At 44.8% G+C, this 20,552-nt stretch overlaps 1 protein-coding gene across 1 annotated transcript in view; it reads right to left on the reverse strand.

The window, feature by feature from the left end:
- Nucleotides 1–579: 579 nt before the first annotated feature.
- The window catches only part of TTLL4 (tubulin tyrosine ligase like 4), a 29,530-nt gene continuing 9,557 nt past the window's right edge, over nt 580–20,552 (reverse strand). The window contains exons 3-19 of the mRNA XM_075829124.1: nt 19,623–19,714; nt 19,439–19,490; nt 16,751–16,875; nt 16,266–16,376; nt 14,738–14,814; nt 14,447–14,641; nt 13,027–13,109; nt 12,192–12,320; nt 11,078–11,200; nt 10,458–10,556; nt 9,105–9,239; nt 6,323–6,451; nt 5,106–5,199; nt 4,678–4,888; nt 2,285–2,343; nt 2,040–2,116; nt 580–1,203 (exon numbers count right to left, since the gene is read on the reverse strand). Coding sequence (XP_075685239.1) covers nt 1,056–1,203; nt 2,040–2,116; nt 2,285–2,343; nt 4,678–4,888; nt 5,106–5,199; nt 6,323–6,451; nt 9,105–9,239; nt 10,458–10,556; nt 11,078–11,200; nt 12,192–12,320; nt 13,027–13,109; nt 14,447–14,641; nt 14,738–14,814; nt 16,266–16,376; nt 16,751–16,875; nt 19,439–19,490; nt 19,623–19,714 — 1,939 coding nt within the window. The 3' untranslated portion in view covers nt 580–1,055. The remainder of the gene's footprint in view (nt 1,204–2,039; nt 2,117–2,284; nt 2,344–4,677; nt 4,889–5,105; nt 5,200–6,322; nt 6,452–9,104; nt 9,240–10,457; nt 10,557–11,077; nt 11,201–12,191; nt 12,321–13,026; nt 13,110–14,446; nt 14,642–14,737; nt 14,815–16,265; nt 16,377–16,750; nt 16,876–19,438; nt 19,491–19,622; nt 19,715–20,552) is intronic.

Genomic DNA, 20,552 nt, shown 5'->3' on the forward strand with positions numbered 1-20,552 from the left:
AGGATAACGCGCCACGCCGCAGGATAACGCGCCACGCCGCAGGATAACGCCCCCCGCCGCAGGATAACGCCCCCCGCCGCAGGATAACGCCCCCCGCCACGCCGCAGGATAACGCCCCCCGCCACGCCGCAGGATAACGCCCCCCGCCACGCCGCAGGATAACGCCCCCCGCCACGCCGCAGGATAACGCCCCCCGCCACGCCGCAGGATAACGCCCCCCGCCACGCCGCAGGATAACGCCCCCCGCCACACTGCAGACATTGTTCAGGAATGATGAGGAACATGACAAAGACTTCAAGGTGATGTCTTGTCTCCAAATTCCCCAGATCTCCATCTGATCGATCATCTGTGGGATCTGCTGGAAAAAACAAGTCCGATCGCTGGAGGCCGCACCTCACACCTTACAGGATCCGCTACCAACGTCTTGTACCGGAGACCACAGGACCTTCAGAGATCAGCGGAGTCCAGGCCTCGACGGGTCAAATTACACGATGTTAGGCAGGTTCTGTTATTATGGCTGATCGTGTCGAGCTGAATTGTGGTAACATTGTGCATGTCCGTATAAGAAATGTCAGCTCATGCGTTTGTGCACTTTTTATTATTAATATATTATTTTGGCAAAAAAACAAAAACTCAAGCACAACAGTAAAACAGACACCCAACATCTTCCTGAAATACTCGCTACTCTAAGGCCCGGACCCGGCTGTGCACAGGACTGAGCTCCGCGATGAACACGGAAGACGACACATCGAAGACCTATAACCCGAAACATCGGGTAAGTCACTTACTGCCCAACATTACTAGGAGGCGGCACATTTCTCATCCCAGGCACTGGAGTCCTAACACTTTATAAAAATATTAATATATGAAAACCTGTCGTGATTGCTCCTTGCGGTATTGCATTTTCTTCCGGAAGCACGGCGATAAACCTGCGGGGTCTCCCTGCCTGCACCCTGGTCACAGATGTATTGGTCGGCGTCCACATGTAGAACTCATTATCCATTGAGGTAGGTTTTGACCAGCGCAGGAGGCGGAGCAGACGGCAGCGACGCTCATCACATGACCAAGGCAGATTCTGGCACGTTAGACAGAATATGAGATAGGAGGGGGCTGGTGATGAGGTCTTGCTGCTGACGGATCACAGGACTCTGATGGAGAGGGGAGGTCTTGAATTGTTTCAGTTGTTCCTCTGAAGGGGGCAATCTGTAAAATAACAGGAAATCGGTCTTAAAGGGACAGTAAACCTAATGTCAACAAAAGTGCAGCAGCATTAGAAGAGTGGCGGCTAATATCATCCTTCTGGTGGGTCTTAGAACGGAGACATGGGGCATAAAGTAGTGGTCATGGGGCAGAAATTTACCCAAATTAATTGCTACAAAAAAAAATACAGTAATAGATAAACATTGGCTTTAAATCCGGTCAAGCCTCCTTGTGGCTGAACTTTAATAGGAGCAGAGCTGCAGCACAGCCGCTATACTGTGACCAGAGCTTTTTGCTTCCAGCACCGACTACTACATAGCTTCTAGTGACTGGAGGCCGCCAGACCAGTGGATCGGTGCAGGGTCCGGGTATCCAACCCCCACTGATCGTATACAGATGACCGGTCCGGTCACGAACCTGGAAAACCCCTTTAACAGAAACACCCCCAACAGCTCAAGTAAACCTCTAGAATGCTCTGCTGGAATAAGGGTTTACATCAGAGACTGGTGTAGAAAAAGCTGCATGTAGTGAAAATTGCAATAGGCTCTGTACAGATACTAAACCAGCAGAGCAAAACAGGAGGTCTGGCAGCCCGGAGCCAACAAGTGACCAGAGAAATTTTGAAAGCTGCTCTGGATGTGACCAGAGTAGAACATATGGCCTCACTGAAAACCAGCGCAGGATAAGTATTTACAAAGCTACCATTACATGAAGATGTGACCTATACAATACTCAAAATGATATCTATTACTGTAAGATGCTGCACCCACCCCCGTGGTATATGTGAGTGCCATTGTTACAGCATTACTGGCTGTTTGGTGACTCCAGTAAACACTGACCTGGATATTGTAGTATCCGATTTGTTGCAGCCATTGAGACATGTCATACTCTGACCGGGAGATCTCTGCGGTGACCTCTGGAATATAACAAAATTATGATAATAGATTTATATCTAAACAAGAAAAATCCTCCATTACCAAATCCAAACCATGAAGAAGCTTCACATGATGCCGGACATTTTATGGTTAATAATCCACGGAGCGGATTCTCAGAAGGTAAAAACAATTGACAAGATGCAACTTACCAGCGGAGCGGAACCCGTGTGATCGCTCATCAAGCACAAGCTTCTCAGGAGTTCTTGCCCTATCAACAGATAAACCAGTCAAATACCGGATACAGGGCAGGGGAGGGGCAAAAGAATTTAAATGCCTCAATTTTTTTTTTATTTTTTTTTCCCATAGCTCTCCGAATACCTTAAATTATGCTTCCAATTTATGGTGCAAGTTGTAATGGCTATGGGGATATAGAATACACCTATATTAGTCTATGGGGCCATGCAGACAGTCTGATTTTTACTCAGCGTGAGTCCACTGCGAAAAAGTCACGACATGTCCGTTCTTTGAGCTTATTTCGCGCATCATACACCCATTGAAGTCAATGGGTGCGTGAAAATCACGGAAGCACTTCCGTGGGGCAAGCGTGATTCGCGCAACAGCTGTGAAAAGGATGAATGAAAACAGAAAAGCACCACGTGCTTTTCTGTTTACAAACATCCAAACGGAGTGTCATAAGGATGGCGGCTGCGCGACAATCACGCAGCCGCGCATCATACGGGGCTGACACACGGAGCGGTTAATTGCCTTTTGCGCACGCAAAACGCACACGCTCGTGTTAATCCGGCCTAAAACTGGTCGTATTTTTCGGACCGCAGCACGTCAATCCCTGCTGCGGAAAGTCGCCATAATAGCTGTGGTTATTTAGAGAAGAGGTCTCCATCTAACATTGTGAAAAATGCAGCAAAATACACACCGTTTTCTGCAGTAAAAGCCGCAGGAAATGGTGCGATTTTGCTGCAGTGGAATGTCTGCGCTTTTCAACAGAATTGCTGCAGAAATTTTCTGCAGCAATTCCAGTGTGTGTGCACAAGCCCTTAAATTGCATTTTTTTTTTTTATGGAATACCTAAGTATTGGAATGCATTGCTGACATGAGTCATGGCAGAATAGATCAGGACAGGTCTGGGGGTCTTTGTTAGACCCAGAGCTGTCCCTTCAGCCATGTTGATCTATCGTCAGGGTTTACGGTACAAGTAAGGAGACACCCCCCCCCCCCCCAACCCCCTTCCTTGTGATGATGCCATTGCTATTGATCACAGCATCACAAGTTAAACTCTTTATTCACTATAGACCGCCTTACATTATTGCCCTTCTTTATCAGACTACGAGTATTACAGTAAAGCGACTTGTACTATAGACAGCCTGTGACAGAATGTGCTGCTCTGTACAGATTGCTCAAGTTACTACTTAAAGGAACAGTGTCATCACAAATTATTTTTTTATATGTTAAAGAGGTTAGTGCTTTATTAAAAACGTTTATATTTATTTGTGTGTTTCTGTTTTACTTTCTTATTTTTACACTTTTTCTTTCCTATGGGGGCTGCCATTTTTTGTTCCATTTCTGTATGTGTCGATTAACGACACATACAGACATGGAATACGGCAGCCACAGTCCCATAGGGACTGCGAACGGGTCCCGTCCCATTCACTTCTGTGTACGGCGTCTGTGTGGGAACTGCGTATGCGCCGCTCCCACACAGTCCAATTTGAAATTGGCGCCGTCCGGCGCCATTTTCCTGTGGACCGGAAGTCGCGGCCGGACAGTAATATTACTACTTCCGGTCGCGGCTTCCGGACTTGTGCACTTGGACCAGCGGCAGCAGACGGAGCGGACGGGCCGGAGGGAGCCGCGGCGGCAGGAGCAGGTAAGAGATTTCCATGTATGTTCGCGTTTGTGTGTGTTTACTACTGTATGTAAACCTACTACACTGTGTGTTAGCTCAAAAAATGGCGACACACAGTGTAGGAGGTTACACCGTTCAAACCCCTCGTTTATCCCGGCACTAGCCAGGATAAAGGAGGGGGGGGGGGGGGATGCTGAGAGCTCACTAGAGCGAGGGATTTTTACCCAATTTTGCAATGCTGCAATTTTGGGAATAGCTCCATCTAGTGAACAGAAATGGGAAATATTCTAAATTAGAATTAATTTATAATATTTCCTGACTCGTGAAAAAAATTAAAAAAATGTGAACAATGTTTAATCACCCACACACTAAATGTTTAATTTAAAAAAAACAAAAAAAAAAAAAAATCATGTTTTTCTGGCAACACATTCCCTTTAAGGACCCTCTTCCATATTTACCGGGCGCAGCACCGTACACGTCTGATCCCATTCAAGTAAACAGAACGGTTATCCCAGGCGCAGCCGCTACGGAAGTGTATGGCGCGGTGCCTGTAAACTGAAGAGGCCGCGGCAATGATAAACTCGGCCCAATCAGCTGATTGGTGGGGGTTCCAGGAGTCGGACCACCATTGATCTTCTATATTTATGGCCTATTCTCAGGAAAGGTCAGTAATATAAGTAAAGGAGTACCCATTTATGCTTCACCCATAGAAGAGCTTCATGATGGCTGCCTACCTACCTTTCTCTTTGCAGGCATAGTATTTCTGCTCCCATTGGTTGGTGAGAATATTGAAGTAACGTTGCTGTTCGAAGAAGCGAAAATATCGCGAGGAGATGGGGGAAGGGAAGACACGTTCAAACTGTCCACAGCGCGAGAGTTCATCTTCAGTCTCCACTAGGACCCGGACGTCCTCTGGAGTGAGCTGCTCCAGTACTGTGGCATAGAGATCCTGCAAGACAAACCACCTGGAATTAAGGGTCACCAGCAATGACGATCTACCAAGTAGATATCCCATGTATACTATGACCGCACAAGTTCCCCCCACACTTGGAGAAGAGGTCTTCAGCCTAAAATTCTATAGGACTGTTGTGAAACAGGTTACAGGATCTACACAACCAGTCAGTGATGCCACCAAATAACACGCCTGCCCCAATAGCGAACCTTACCTTATCTGGCATCTTCTGGCTCAGGTAGTGTGCCCGCTTCATCTTTTCCTCATTCAGAATTTCTGCTGAACGACCATGATCCTTGCCCAACACACTTTAAAGAAATAACAATAACAAATATTATTCATTATATTTATTTCTTATTTAATATTTATTATTTATTTATTATTTCATATTTAATATATATATTCTGAATGACAAACAATTTTTCAATTTTTCTTCCACATGTACTGATCAAATGGCTATGCCTTTATTCCCCCCTTTAAATTATTTGGGTTATTAACCCCTTGGTGCTATGCGTTTAACCCCCAAAAAAGATCAGAAAAGACCCTGGAAGACTTGATTGTTACGTAGACATTTTTTTACGTTACTTTTTTCCCAATAACAGGATCTGCCACAGGGGAAATAGACCTATCAGGGCTGTGCTTAGCCGCGTTAGACACAGCAGCATGGTCATGTAACCAGTCGATCGGTGACCACCGGGAACAATGATCTGCAGCGCCATGGTTTACATTGCTTAAACAGCGCAACCACAACCCACACGCTCGAATGCAGCAGTTATTCTAGTGCCGTAAAAAAACAAAACAGTAGTGTTTGCAGCTCCTATGCAGACCTATGTGTCTCCATGGTTGCAGACTGCGAACAGACGATAGTCTGATCTTGTAGTCATATTCCCATCAATCTGTCCTTTAAGAAATTTAAGTTAGCAACAAGGGGACAGAAGAAAGAAATAAACTGCAGGATCAGACTACACAGGGTTTGTTTGTAGTTTGTAACCATGGAAACACATAGGTCTGCAAAGGAGCTGAAAACAAACCAGTGAGCTATTTTAAATTAAAACTATTTGCAAAGTTGATTCATTTTCTAATCTTAGATGGAGTAATTTAAAAAATATATAAAAATAAATAAATAAAAAAACAAAATAATGCGATTTATCGAAAATGTTGACAAACATTTAAACTTGTCAGAGTCCATGCCGACCTCCCGCTGCTTCTCGTTATGTGACGCCACATCTCAAAGCAAGAAGCAGCAGAATCCGGCTAAGAGCCGGGGTGAGCGAAACTAAGTGGAGGGTAAACGGGAGAGAAACTTTGTGGTTTGGTCACATGACCCTATTTCTACAAGTTGGATGGAACCCCTTCACGCCCACAAATATCTTTCAGGTTTGTACAATGTCTCTTATCTGTGCCATTCGTTGGTGTCCACCGTGCTCTCACCTGGAGCACAAATTCCCTTTGCTGGAGCTCGTGCCGTCTTTACTGGGTAGGAGGAAGCCAGCCAAATTCAGGAGGTCTCTGATCATCTGACCTTTGATCTTCACGTCCAGCGGAGAATTAGAATGCAGACTGTGGGAAAGACATAGAATAAACCACTCGATCACATCCGTGTGCTGGGAAAATTTCATATATATATATATATATATATATTTACAATCCTTGGATCAGGATTACCCACTTGCACCCATTTACATGGTAGATTTTGGATATGGAGTGCTGCTTATTTTCGTTTGTATATATGAGCAGCACTCCATATGCAATTCCAAAAATGGTAACAAGTGCAGGCAGGTAATCCGGAGCCAAGGATTGTAGATAAATGTAGAAGAAAATGGTTTATTCAGTCAACACAAGCTGCAACGCCTTCGTCCTGCTAGGCTTGAAAAAGGTCCCATAGCAGGACTGAAATGTTGCAGCTTGTGTTGACTGAATAAACCACTTTCTTTTCTACTTGGAGTGCTGTGGGATTTATATAATGTATATACACTCCTGAATCTTTTCTGTGAGATTTCCAGCGAGGCAAGCACAATCTAGCGAGATTACGATGTAAACGAGATTACGTTTGCCTTGCTGAAAATCTCACAGAAAAGATTCAGACTTGTCAGGATTCTGAATAGACATCCCGTCCTGGCTGGAGGTAATGTCTATTCATTGTCAGGACACTGCAGTAATGTTTGTGTATGTAGCTGCACATAATAATATAACTATATCGTTATGTGCAGTCACTTACACAAACACTAACATTACTGTAGTGTCCTGATAATGAATAGACATCACCTCCAGCCAGGACGTGATGTTTATTCAGAACCCTGACATGTCTGTAGCGTCTGTGAGATTTACAGCAAGGCAAGCGTAATCTCGCGAGATTACGATGTAATCTGTCATTTCAAACGAGATTATGCTTGCCTTGCTGGAATCTCACAGAAAAGATTCAGGCGTGTCAGGATTCTGAATAGACATCACGTCCTGGCTGGAGGTAATGTATATTCATTGTCAGGACACTGCAGTAATGTTATAGTGTGTGTGTGTGTGTGTGTGTGTGTGTGTGTGTGTGTGTGTGGTGTGTATGTGGCTGCACATCTAGCTATAATCGCTAGTGAAGTGTAAATGAATGGAGAGAAGTGCATGACGCCGATTGGTCAGCGTCATACACTCCCCTGTACAACGCCCACTTGGTCTAAAGTAAAAACACGCCCACTTGGGCATTAAGAAACTAATTAGCATAAAGCTAAAAATCGCTCATAAAGTGGTAAAAATAGATCGTTTTTCGAAATAAAAAGCATCAGTCACCTACATTATAGCGCCGATCTCCTTATGTAGGAGACAGGGCACTTATGTGGTAACAGCCTCTTTAAGGCTACAATCACACGAGCGCGTCTGGTTCGCGTGCATGAAAAACACGTGATTCTGATCCTAGTGTGTGGCGTTATTTACACTCGCAAAGCACTTTTTTCTATTATTTTCAATTGAATGGATGCGCAAATCACGCACAGATGTGCGTCCGTGTGCGATGCGTGGTTTTCACACACCCATTGACTTCAATGATCGCGTAGGTGCGTGATAACGCACCAATCTAGGACATGCAGCGAGTTTTACGCAACGGACTCTCGCTGCGTGAAAACTCCTGCATGTGTGAACGGCCCCGTTGAAATCAATGGGTCCGGGTGCTGCACGTGATTTCCACGTGCGGCACGCGGACGTTATACCCGTTCGTCCGAATGAGCCCTTACATCAATACCGCACAACGTACGTGTCAGGTGGCTTTTAACCAGTTCAGGACCAGACACCATTTAGCACACGTTAAACAGCTAGAACTTATTTATTGGTTGGGCTAGCGAAATGGTTTTTGCAATGTTTCTTTTCGTAGACCATGCAGGTTTTTTTGTTTTTTTTTTATTATTCTAAGCTTATAGTTTGAAAATCGTAAAACATTTCATATTTGTGATCGTCATGGTCTACCGTAAATTGATATATTACAAGCTTATTTTTAGGGTAAATGGGTCATGAATTGCATTATGACAATGATTGGTCCCACCCGACGACATTTTTTGGAAGGGTATTTTGTGTATTAAATTATTTTATTTTTATTTTCTTATTATTATGGCATGTCCCTGAAAAAATAAATAAATAAATCAGAAAGGACGATTTTTTTTATTTTACACCTTATTTTTCCACTGTAACCGGGACTGCACAGCAGCCCGTTACAGGGGAAATCAGCTTTTTTATAGTGACTATTGTCACTAAATCGGGCTGTGCTTAGTTAGACCCAGCAGCAACTTGCCACTAATTGCATCCCGATGATCATGTGACCAGTCACATGATCACCAGCACTGTGTAAAAGCGATCAGAGAAGACAGAAGCAGTGATCGCTGCTCCCATCTTCTCTTCAGGGTCCCCAGCAGTTACTCACTACTGGGCACCAGACATTCAGCCGCCAAATCGCTCGGGCAGTCGGCTAAAATCTGCATCGTATATCTGCTATGGCGCGTTTTAAGGACCTCGACCGTTTATATACAGCCAGCGGTCAGGAACCAGTTCAACAGGTTTCAAATTAACATTTAAAATAGTCTATTTTTTGCGATGCAGCTTCCATGTCTGCACTATAAATAGAAGTTGCATAGCGCCGCTGTAAGCCGAATCAGTCAGCTGGAGCGCCGGCTCGGCTGACAGCGGCTCCTGTATGCCCCTCGCACCCACCGATCACATCTAAGGTGATGAATGTTACCTGGGAGAGATGTTTACTTCTAGAACCCACGGCTTCAGGTTCTCGTCCAACATGATATCGAAACCAAACAACTCATGGCAACTGTAGGGGTTCTGGACGTACATCTTCATTAGGCTGTTCACATAAGGCTCAGAACTTTTAAAAAAAATAAAAACAAACATACAACCATAAAGAAAAATAAAAAAAGAAGAGCTTAAAGAGGCTCTGTCACCAGATTTTGCAACCACTATCTGCTATTGCAGCAGATCGGCGCTGCAATGTAGATTACAGTAACGTTTTTATTTTTAAAAAACGAGCATTTTTGGCCAAGTTATGACCATTTTCGTATTTATGCAAATGAGGCTTGCAAAAGTACAACTGGGCGTGTTGAAAAGTAAAAGTACAACTGGGCGTGTATTATGTGCGTACATCGGGGCGTGTTTACTACTTTTACTAGCTGGGCGTTGTGTATAGAAGTGTCATCCACTTCTCTTCAGAACGCCCAGCTTCTGGCAGTGCAGCACTGTGACGTCACTCACAGGTCCTGCATCGTGTCGGCACCAGAGGCTACAGTTGATTCTGCAGCAGCATCAGCATTTGCAGGTAAGTAGCTACATCGACTTACCTGCAAACGCCGATGCTGCTGCAGAATCATCTGTAGCCTCTGGTGTCGACACGATGCAGGACCTGTGAGTGACGTCACAGATCTGCACTGCCAGAAGCTGGGCGTTCTGAAGAGAAGTGGATGACACTTCTATACACAACGCCCAGCTAGTAATAGTAGTAAACACGCCCCGATGTACGCACATGATACACGCCCAGTTGTACTTTTACTTTTCAACACGCCCAGTTGTACTTTTGCAAGCCTCATTTGCATAAATACGAAAATGGTCATAACTTGGCCAAAAATGCTCGTTTTTTAAAAATAAATCCGTTACTGTAATCTACATTGCAGCGCCTATCTGCTGCAATAGCAGATAGGGGTTGCAAAATCTGGTGACAGAGCCTCTTTAATCATTTCTATCGGCTTGTGGTCAAAGAATAGAATTTACCATTTACATACAAAGGCAAAAAACCTGTCCTGATAATGTGCTGCTCACAGCGATAAAACCAACCAGTTACAGCAACCTCACACACTGTAATGAGACGCGCATCCGCGTGAGCAGTAGGACTAAATAAAAGGTGTTCACATGCGGCAGATTTGTTGCCATGTTTTTGTTTTTTTTTATAAATGTCTGACATACATGTGAATGGAACGGAACAGATTTTCAGTCCATATGTGAACATACCCTTAGGCTGGGTTCACAACATAGCAAATTTGTTGCAGAATCCATGGGCCGAGCACCAGAGGAGTTTCTATTTACTAGGACTTACGCAATAACCGTCTTGATCACCATCTCTTTGATCTTCTCCCAGATCTGGTCACTGCTGAAACCTTTCTGGTTGAGGTAGCTCCACAACGCCTTAAGTGCCCTGCAGGGAGAGTTCAGTTAGTATCTCAAATCACACTTGCCCGACATGTCCCTATAGATTGGATAGAATATCACTGATCTGTCAAGTCAAGAAAAGGAGTAAAAAACGAAAGGAGCTTCAGCCTCACACAATATTACATGTCTGTACTAGATTAATATATGGAAAGCCCGAAATATGGACCCAATGTTAGTCAAGGAGTCATATCTTGAGGGGGAGATTTATCATAACTAAAGAAAAAGTTAATACAATTGTTGTTACCGATTGTAACCAGATTGTTTGCCACGGTCATCCTCTCCTTTACTTTGCACTCGTTTTGATAAATCTCCCATTATCTCAGCATATTAGGAGTATATATTACAGTACATTTCTACACTTTGTATAGGACTTTCTGAAACTGCTGTTTTGTACAGTCGCATCAATGAGAACGGCTCCAGGGACATGTTCGGTGCTCCCGTCCCACCGCCCGCTTCTATATCTCCACATAGTGTCATGACTTGCTCCATCATACGGTCATCATGTACCATTTATGGCCCTGGCAGGCAGACTCATCCGCGTTCGGCTTGTAATCCACATTCTTTTTATTCACAGAGTAGTTTGTCAAGTGCATGAATTTGTTGCTGAGGCTTTTCATGGACGACGAATACCTGGAAAACAGAAAAATTCCATCAGCTTACGGAACTCACAAGGAAGTTACCGCTGAACAACCCATAAAAACATGGAGGAGCGCTAGATCTCCCCTGGGCAGCGCTCTAGTCCCCCATTCAATGCCAGGAAGATAAAATGTAAGTGAGGGATCAGCTTGGCTTAGGATTCAGGAAGAAAATATAGGAAACAATAGCAAGACCCTGATTCTTAACCGCCCATGCTGGAAGTAGTTACATATTTTGACCAGTAGGGGTCTGCGTATTAAAAAAAAAATAAAAAAAAAAATCCTAGCAAATAATGTTAAAGGGTAACTAAGTGTTCAAACTTCTGACATATCTCAGTGACACGCCAGAAGCTTTGATCGGTGGGGGTCCGAGCACTGAGATCCCCACTAATCGCTAAAATGAACCAGCAGAAGCGTTCGTGTGCGTGCTCAGTCGCTACGTTTCTGTTCGGCTTTTTCCGGAAAACCGATGTACGGGCTCATAGACTTTCTATTGAGTCCAGACACGCTACATTGATTTCCGGAAAAAGCTGAACACACGAGCGCTTCTACTGCTTCGCTTTAATGATTGGTGGGGGTCCAAGCACGGATACCCCCACCAATCAAAATTCGACCCGTCAGGAGTTAGTTGGACATTTAGTTACCCTTTAAAGTAGATCTATCATTTGGAGCTACTTTATACAGCATATTAAAATCCTGCTTGCATAACCAGTCCCAAATATTTTCTATTCTAGTCATTGCCGACGTTCACTACAGGAGAGATCTAAAAATACTGCAAGGGTTGTCCGAAAAAAAAAAAAAAAATCCATAAGCAGACTGCAATAAATTTCAATATGTTACCGGAAACCCTGACTCACAAATCTATGGAATAGTTATTTAAGCAGTTGTCTAATATATTAGGCGCTTTTTTTTTCTTCACATCAGAACTACTCTTGGGTTTTAAGAAATAATTGCGGTAAATAAAAACCTAACAATGAGGGACCTACTTGCAGCTGGCGAATCGCACCAGACCGTCGGTAAACAAATACACTCGGAGGGGGTCATACGAAGTGACGTAAACATAGATCCGCAAGTCAAACTTGCTGCCACTGATGAGGTAGGGTTTGTGCAGGTACCTGATGGAAGACACAAACAAGTACGATCAGGCTAAACAGTAAAGGCGAGTCCTATTCAGCTGTATCTGGGGAAGCGGTATGGCAAAACAATGTGGCCGCCATTACAAAGATCACATATTGCTTTTGTGGAATAGAAAAGAAAAACGGATGTAAATAGCAATTTAATCATAGAAGATCAGAACCATTGAGCAACGTGAACTGTAGGAACAATTCCAGACGCATGCAGGGTACGGAGAGGAGATGGATCAGCCTATCACAGCCATTGGGGGCAATTTATTAAGACTGGTGGGCCGGAAAGGAGAAGAGAAGTGGGGAGGTGAACAGAATTATTTTTATTTTAACTGTCCAATCAGGGGGCGCAGGGGTAGTCAGATCGGGACGGCAAAGTAGGGGCCCAGCACAGGAATCTAGTTCGCTTTTCCCCATCGAGTGAAATCTACGCAACTTATGAGCTGGCGTAGATTTCCACTATGAAATGTCACCAGTTTTCTAGCGTAAATTATAATAAATTCAACGAGCCTCGATGGCCATGCCCCTTTTCACCAAAGGAACACCCAGTTCCAAAAGTCTCAATTTGCACTGCAACTTTTGGGCACTTTTGCAGCTTTTCTACGCCAGAACAGAAAACGGTCGTAAAAATGGTTGCTGAATTACCCCCATTGTTTGATTGTGGCCCCTGACAACGAGGATCAGACATGACTACTACCTCTGTACCAGTAGCGGTCTCCTCTTCGGAAGCTGGCTCCATTTATGTATAACCTGGATCCCCATGCCTCTGGCTGACGCAGGCTAAAAGACATAAAACAAGTTCATTGAGACTAATACACTATCAATTAGGACTCATTCATCAGCACTAACAGGTTTCAGGGTACAGACACAGGTAGGGACCGTGTCCGGCTGAGAAGTGGACTGAAAACTGCAGACGTGGCTTAACCAGCAGTGGTTGCCCTTTTTCAAAATGTTTTACTATGTGCGGTTTTTGCAGGTGAACATAAAACTTTCATCTCATCCACACCTCGGTCGCTCAGGAGCAGCTACCTGGATTGGAACCCTTGGTTCTCAAGAATTATTGAAGTTTTTGTCTTAAAAGGCATTAAAGCGGATCTGTCACCAGTTTGTCAATTCCCTATCTCCTAACTAATCTAATAGGCACCAAGATACTGAGAGCTACAGTGTAATTTGTTTTAAAAAACAAACCATTTGCAAAGTTATGTGCATTTTTCAAAAAATATGCTAATTTGGCTATACTTGCCACATGGGAGGGGACTCTTCAGTCTGGGCGGTGTAAGGTTTTCTGTAGCATGCTGTTCAATCAGCATACAGCTTCTCCCACTTCCAACAACACAGGAATGGAAGCTGTATACTATATGATCACACTGTGTATTCAACTGGTGAAACCTCCTGTTTAGAACTGCGATCCTAGTGGCATATGGAAGATTAGAATCTCCTCTTTCATATGCCACCAGAACCGCTGTCCTAGGTGGTCCACAGCCAGATATATGGCTATTTGAAGTGATCCCCCCCCCCCCTCCAGCCTCAGAGTCTCACACTGTGTGAAGCCGCTTCATGCGGATAGGACAGCGTCAAGGGCTGTGAGGAGGCTCCGCCTCTGGAGAATCGCTGCGGTTACCTCCCACTTATCTAGTTAGGCTCATTTGCATATATAGAAAAAAGCTCATAACTTCTAAAATAAACTTTTTGGGACACAATTTTCGCTAGTATTATCAGTGTGACAGCGCCTATTAGATTAGCTGGGAGATTAGTTTAGTAATGCCCAGTGACAGATCCTCTTTAAAATACTACTAGTCAATTGCTTAGGTTATCAAATGAGGATGGTCAACAAACTCGGAACAATAACTCTGGTCATGGCCAGAAGCGGGAGGTAGGAACAAACTCATTCTATTAGACCATATTAAGTAACAAACCCAGATATTAACAAAAGATTCTCAGTATGAAATCTGAGGCATACATCGGTATAGTAGGGCACCATAGAAGGCTATGGGTGCCTCATTATGGCTTTGTTAAAATGCGGAGGTTGTACGCAGCCATGTGCCTGCAGATTTAGACAAAGGATCCGGTCAGTGGCAGAAGTGCAGTTGTTACCATGGATTACATTTATCCCATACCGGCTTCACGATCCATTTCTGACGCGTTCCGCCCTGCTCCCAGGCTTTTCTCAGGAGTTTAATGTCTTGAGGAAGTACAAAGGACTGGGGGAAGAAGTTGAATTCTTTCCTTCCAAAGCGAGCCTGCATCTTGGACAGGTTTCTCCACAGACGGTCTTTCCTTCCAATCTGAAAAGATCCTGGGAAATGGTTCAGCTGACCAGACAGAAGAGAACAAGGTCACAAAACGGCAAAAAAAAAACATAAAAAAAAAATCTGATTTTTTTTTTTTTTAAATTTGGGGAAATGTACCTTTTGGTAGTCTCGGATAACTTTGAAGCCTGTGGACTTCATGTGATGACCCCAGCAACCCAACCAATCGTGATTCTCTGGAAAGAGGTATAGGTTATTTGTACAGTGACAACAGAATTAACTTCCCTAGGGGCTTATTGTCGGATTTCACCCTCAGACACCTACATGCTAAGGGTTAATTTCATAGCAACTTACATGGGTTGTCCAGAAGTTTAACAAACAAGAAAAAAATAAAAATAAAGACCTTTTAAAAGGAATTTTCTGGATTTCTTTTTCCAAATACAGGTTTTGTTCTCCAATAAGATTACGCCACCCCTACAGCACCAACTGACCTCAGCACTGCTACATGTATGCATTGCACAGAGTGCGTATCCCCATAGCGGCCGTGTAACAAACTGCAAGTAGAGCAGGACAGCCAATAGCGCTCAGATGCAGTAAAGAGTGCGAGCATTTTTTTTTTTTTTACACATATGATATTGGAAAGAACTGTATTCCACGCGTTTCACACGCCAAAAACGCATTGTATTGTAGTGCATATGAAGATTTAAAAATGCGTTGCATAAAATTAAAAGAGAGTCAGGCCAATTCTTGGAAACACGCCTAGTTCCCAGTCAATAGGAGTCCTAATTACGTGCCCAAAAAAAAAAAAAAAAAAAAAAAGCCTGTATTTTGAAAAGCGCTTTACAAGAACGTTAGCGTTTGACACGTTCACACGCCGGGTTTTTGAGCGACGTGTGAAGGCCTTATTCTTTATGAATCCATAGCGGTCGGCATTGCAAAACATCTCAGCAGACAAATCGATGTGTCCTGCTCCAATGGCCATGGACATCTACAAGATTTGACAGAGAAATAAAAAACTGTTACATTTCATAAGGCTACAGGCCAACGTAAAGAGGGCGTCTGGTATAAAAAGCCCATTTTCAAATAACCTATTGAAATCGGAGTCAGCAGAGAGACTTCACCCATTAAGGACCTTGATCAGTCAGTAATGAGATCGTTAATATTTGTGGCCAATCTGGAGGACCTGGCATGACTGCATAACAGTTTCAATGAGAATTGTGTAATGCTTAATTTCTCCTGTGGTGGCACTGCAGAGAAACTGAACACTTCCTGTTGTGTTCACTTAGATTAGTGTCGATCACTGGGGGGTCCCATCAGGTGAACACTTTGTGATTGGCTTACATGCAAAGGACCTTTCTAACAAATAGGGATTATCCAAAGTGGAGACCCCTTTAAAGTAGCACTAGGATAAAAGTTTGCAGTGAATGTTGGAAATAAATCACAAATCATTCTTGCCATGGGGAATAACAGATTCTGAGAATTGTGAAAAAAAAAAAAAAAAAGTACGACCCCCCCCCCCCCCCCAGTAATAACGTCGCTACATGTCCATGGGCTGCAATACCACACACAGCCCAGGAACAAGGGAGGCGCTGCTTCAGTAAAAAAAATAAAATAAAAAAATCTTAATATTTCTTCTTCGGGAAAACAGAAGATTTAATGATTACTACACCTCAGACAGGTTACTCACTTTTGGTGATTCGGAAGTGGGACCTTGCGATAGTCTGCTTAACTATATTGGGAGTCACGGTGCTCATTTTCCATTTCATCAGCTTTCTTTGTGCCCAAGGTAACAGTTCCACTAGAAAACACCCAGAAAACATACTGAAGATACATAAACCTGAAACAAAATAATTCTCAGGAATATCTGTCATTTCTCGAATTAATACACATAGTATGTAGTCTGTAACCATGGACACACATAGGTCTGCACAGGAGCCTAATACACAAAATAGATGTTTAAACCAAGACACCAATAAAAAAAAGTTACTCCAAATTGGTAGCAAAAGAATACATAGGGGCAGAGGCTAAAACAAGTGATAAGTGCACTCCGCTGGTTGTTTTTTTTTTTCATGCGTATGGATATCCCAAGGGTTCGTCAGACTCTATAGCGTTTAAAACCTACTTCTCTACCAGGACAGATTATTTTACAGGCCACAGTACACGGCATCTTACCCTTTTCATTCTGAGTGGCAAAGTAAATGGTTGCAGGGGTGTTGGGAAACAGACTCTGGGTGAAGGCAGGTTTCACAATTAAATCCACATCTGAAGGCACAGGGTCCATATTGGGAGCACATTGCCTAGAAATGAACATTAATTGTTAGACATGGTTTCCCAGCCTAGAGATACTAGAGTACAGTAAAAGTACAAACATTTATTCGCTCACCCCTCACCTCCTGAAATACGTTTAATACATGTATGGGCACGAATACAAACTACAAGGCAAAAATGTTATAGAGGAGCTGTCCGCCCTCCTGCGCGGGGCAGTATAGAGGAGCCGTCAGCTCTCCTGCGCGGGGCAGTATAGAGGAGCCGTCAGCTCTCCTGCGCGGGGCAGTATAGAGGAGCCGTCAGCTCTCCTGCGCGGGGCAGTATAGAGGAGCCGTCAGCTCTCCTGCGCGGGGTAGTATAGAGGAGCCGTCAGCTCTCCTGCGCGGGGTAGTATAGAGGAGCCGTCAGCTCTCCTGCGCGGGGTAGTATAGAGGAGCCGTCAGCTCTCCTGCGCGGGGTAGTATAGAGGAGCCGTCAGCTCTCCTGCGCGGGGTAGTATAGAGGAGCCGTCAGCTCTCCTGCGCGGGGTAGTATAGAGGAGCCGTCAGCTCTCCTGCGCGGGGTAGTATAGAGGAGCCGTCAGCTCTCCTGCGCGGGGTAGTATAGAGGAGCCGTCAGCTCTCCTGCGCGGGGTAGTATAGAGGAGCCGTCAGCTCTCCTGCGCGGGGTAGTATAGAGGAGCCGTCAGCTCTCCTGCGCGGGGTAGTATAGAGGAGCCGTCAGCTCTCCTGCGCGGGGTAGTATAGAGGAGCCGTCAGCTCTCCTGCGCGGGGTAGTATAGAGGAGCCGTCAGCTCTCCTGCGCGGGGTAGTATAGAGGAGCCGTCAGCTCTCCTGCGCGGGGTAGTATAGAGGAGCCGTCAGCTCTCCTGCGCGGGGTAGTATAGAGGAGCCGTCAGCTCTCCTGCGCGGGGTAGTATAGAGGAGCCGTCAGCTCTCCTGCGCGGGGTAGTATAGAGGAGCCGTCAGCTCTCCTGCGCGGGGTAGTATAGAGGAGCCGTCAGCTCTCCTGCGCGGGGTAGTATAGAGGAGCCGTCAGCTCTCCTGCGCGGGGTAGTATAGAGGAGCCGTCAGCTCTCCTGCGCGGGGTAGTATAGAGGAGCCGTCAGCTCTCCTGCGTGGGGTAGTATAGAGGAGCCGTCAGCTCTCCTGCGTGGGGTAGTATAGAGGAGCCGTCAGCTCTCCTGCGTGGGGTAGTATAGAGGAGCCGTCAGCTCTCCTGCGTGGGGTAGTATAGAGGAGCCGTCAGCTCTCCTGCGTGGGGTAGTATAGAGGAGCCGTCAGCTCTCCTGCGTGGTGTAGTAGAGAGTTGTCCCCTCTCCTGTGTGGTGTAGTATAGAGGAGCCGTCAGCTCTCCTGCGTGGTGTAGTAGAGAGTTGTCCCCTCTCCTGTGTGGTGTAGTATAGAGGAGCTGTCAGTTCTCCTGTGTGGTGTAGTATAGAGGATCTGTCAGTTCTCCTGTGTGGTGTAGTATAGAGGATCTGTCAGTTCTCCTGTGTGGTGTAGTATAGAGGATCTGTCAGCTCTCCTGTGTGGTGTAGTATAGAGGATCTGTCAGCTCTCCTGTGTGGTGTAGTATAGAGGAGCTGTCAGTTCTCCTGTGTGGTGTAGTATAGAGGAGCTGTCCGCTCTCCTGTGCGGTGTAGTATAGAGGAGCTGTCAGCTCTCCTGTGCGGTGTAGTATAGAGGAGCTGTCAGCTCTCCTGTGCGGTGTAGTATAGAGGATCTGTCAGTTCTCCTGTGTGGTGTAGTATAGAGGAGCTGTCCGCTCTCCTCTGTGGTGTAGTATAGAGTTGTCCCCTCTCCTGTGTGGGGTAGTATAGAGGATCTGTCAGTTCTCCTGTGTGGTGTAGTATAGAGGAGCTGTCCGCTCTCCTCTGTGGTGTAGTATAGAGTTGTCCCCTCTCCTGTGTGGTGTAGTATAGAGGAGCTGTCCCCTTTCCTGACAGGTCTGTGATTGGTAAATACTTTAATTTTGCATTAAATAATTCTGTAAACATTTTCTTGACTGCCTTTTTAAATCAGCATAAAAAGTGGAGTTACGTGGAGAACTTGTCAGGCTTTGTGAAAAGATTCACATTTATTTTTTTTTAGTTTACGACAGTGATGTGCAACAAATGTGTGATTTTTTGTTGCTCTTTAGGCTGGGTTCTCTCAGTGCAGATTTTGCAAGCAAAAACCAGAAATGGATCCAGGAGAGCACACCTATAATGCCTTTCTTTATATAGGTCTTTTGTTTAGGTTTCATTCTTGGTTTTGGCTAAAACCTGCAGCAAATGTGCACTGTGGGAAACCAGCTTCAAATTTGTATTGGTACATAGATGCCTGCTATGACTGGCCAAATTGATTACACAAACTACCTTCCTTACCGAGTCTGGCCTAAGATATGCCAGTCTTCGTAAGTGTGGGCCAATATTCTGATAATGCACATCTGTTTTACAGGCATAAATTGGCTAAATATGAAACCGGCGATGGCTTGTGATTTCATTGGCAGGTGCGTTTCTTCCTTTACTAACATATTGACGTTGCTCTGGTTTTCAATGAATCTATGCTGGTCCTGTGTGGAGTCAGAGGTCACAACCAAAATACATACCAGGATATTTCTGTAAATGACGTAGTGGAAGATGCTTGGACAATGGCAGGATCTGTATCAGAAAACAGTAAATATATCATTAAGAATTTGCATTATCCAGGTCTGACAAACATTCACATCGTACCAGGAGCATTGGCAACGAATGTTATAGGACTGAAAGAGTAAGGTATCGGCAAATACCAACCTTCCTCCTCCTCCTCCTCCTCTTCGCTGTCATCCAAGCCTTCAGGAAGCTCCTCCTCAGCACAGTCCACTTCACAGTTTGGCACAGTAATACTAAGTTGGGTAAAAAAGTGATAAAAAATAAAAGCATCAAATTCAAGGGCCGTAGCCTTCAAAAATAGACGTTATTACAATGAGCAGTTCCGTGTATGGCCCCTGCAATAAACAAATATCGATATATTAACCAATGAAAAATGTAAAGATACATTAAACGTAATGTCTATCACATCTCCACTTGGCGCAGTATAGAAAGAGATCAAACAAAAATACTAATAAAGACCTATTAAGACCCAAACAGAAGACCGGACAGTCTGGAGAAACTATTCATATGGCCGCCAGGGTAGCGGACAAACCAGGGCTCTGCTGCCTCGGTATTTGTTGCCTCTAGCAATTATTATAGGAATATATTCCTACCCGCCGCCGGCTGGGGCCATTTTTCGAATTGGGGACTGGTACCTTAGAGGGCCCAATAGCCCCATCTGCCTCATAAGACACCAGTTTTATAAATGGCAGATAGTAGGTGACGGCCGTTAAGAGATTTTGCATTGGGCTCAGGCGCTTTAACCCGTTAGTGACCGGCCCATAGTCTTTTTACGTCGGTCACTAACGGGCCTTATTCCGATGCCATAGACTTTTTACGTCGCGGCATCGGAATAAGTAAACAGAGCAGGGAGCGTCAAATCTCCCTGCTCTCAGCTGCTAGAGGTAGCTGAGGGCTGGGGGCGTCCCTGCTCTGCCGGGTGAGATCGATATTAGTATCGATCTCACCCGTTTAACCCCTCAGATGCGGTGCTCAATAGCGAGCACCGCATCTGAGTGGTTTTGGAGAGAGGGAGGGAGCTCCCTCTCTCTCCCACCGACACCCGGCGATAAGATCGCCGAGTGTCTGTGT

This window comes from Rhinoderma darwinii, chromosome 6 (genome assembly GCF_050947455.1).
Source record: "Rhinoderma darwinii isolate aRhiDar2 chromosome 6, aRhiDar2.hap1, whole genome shotgun sequence".
Classification (NCBI taxonomy): domain Eukaryota; kingdom Metazoa; phylum Chordata; class Amphibia; order Anura; family Rhinodermatidae; genus Rhinoderma; species Rhinoderma darwinii.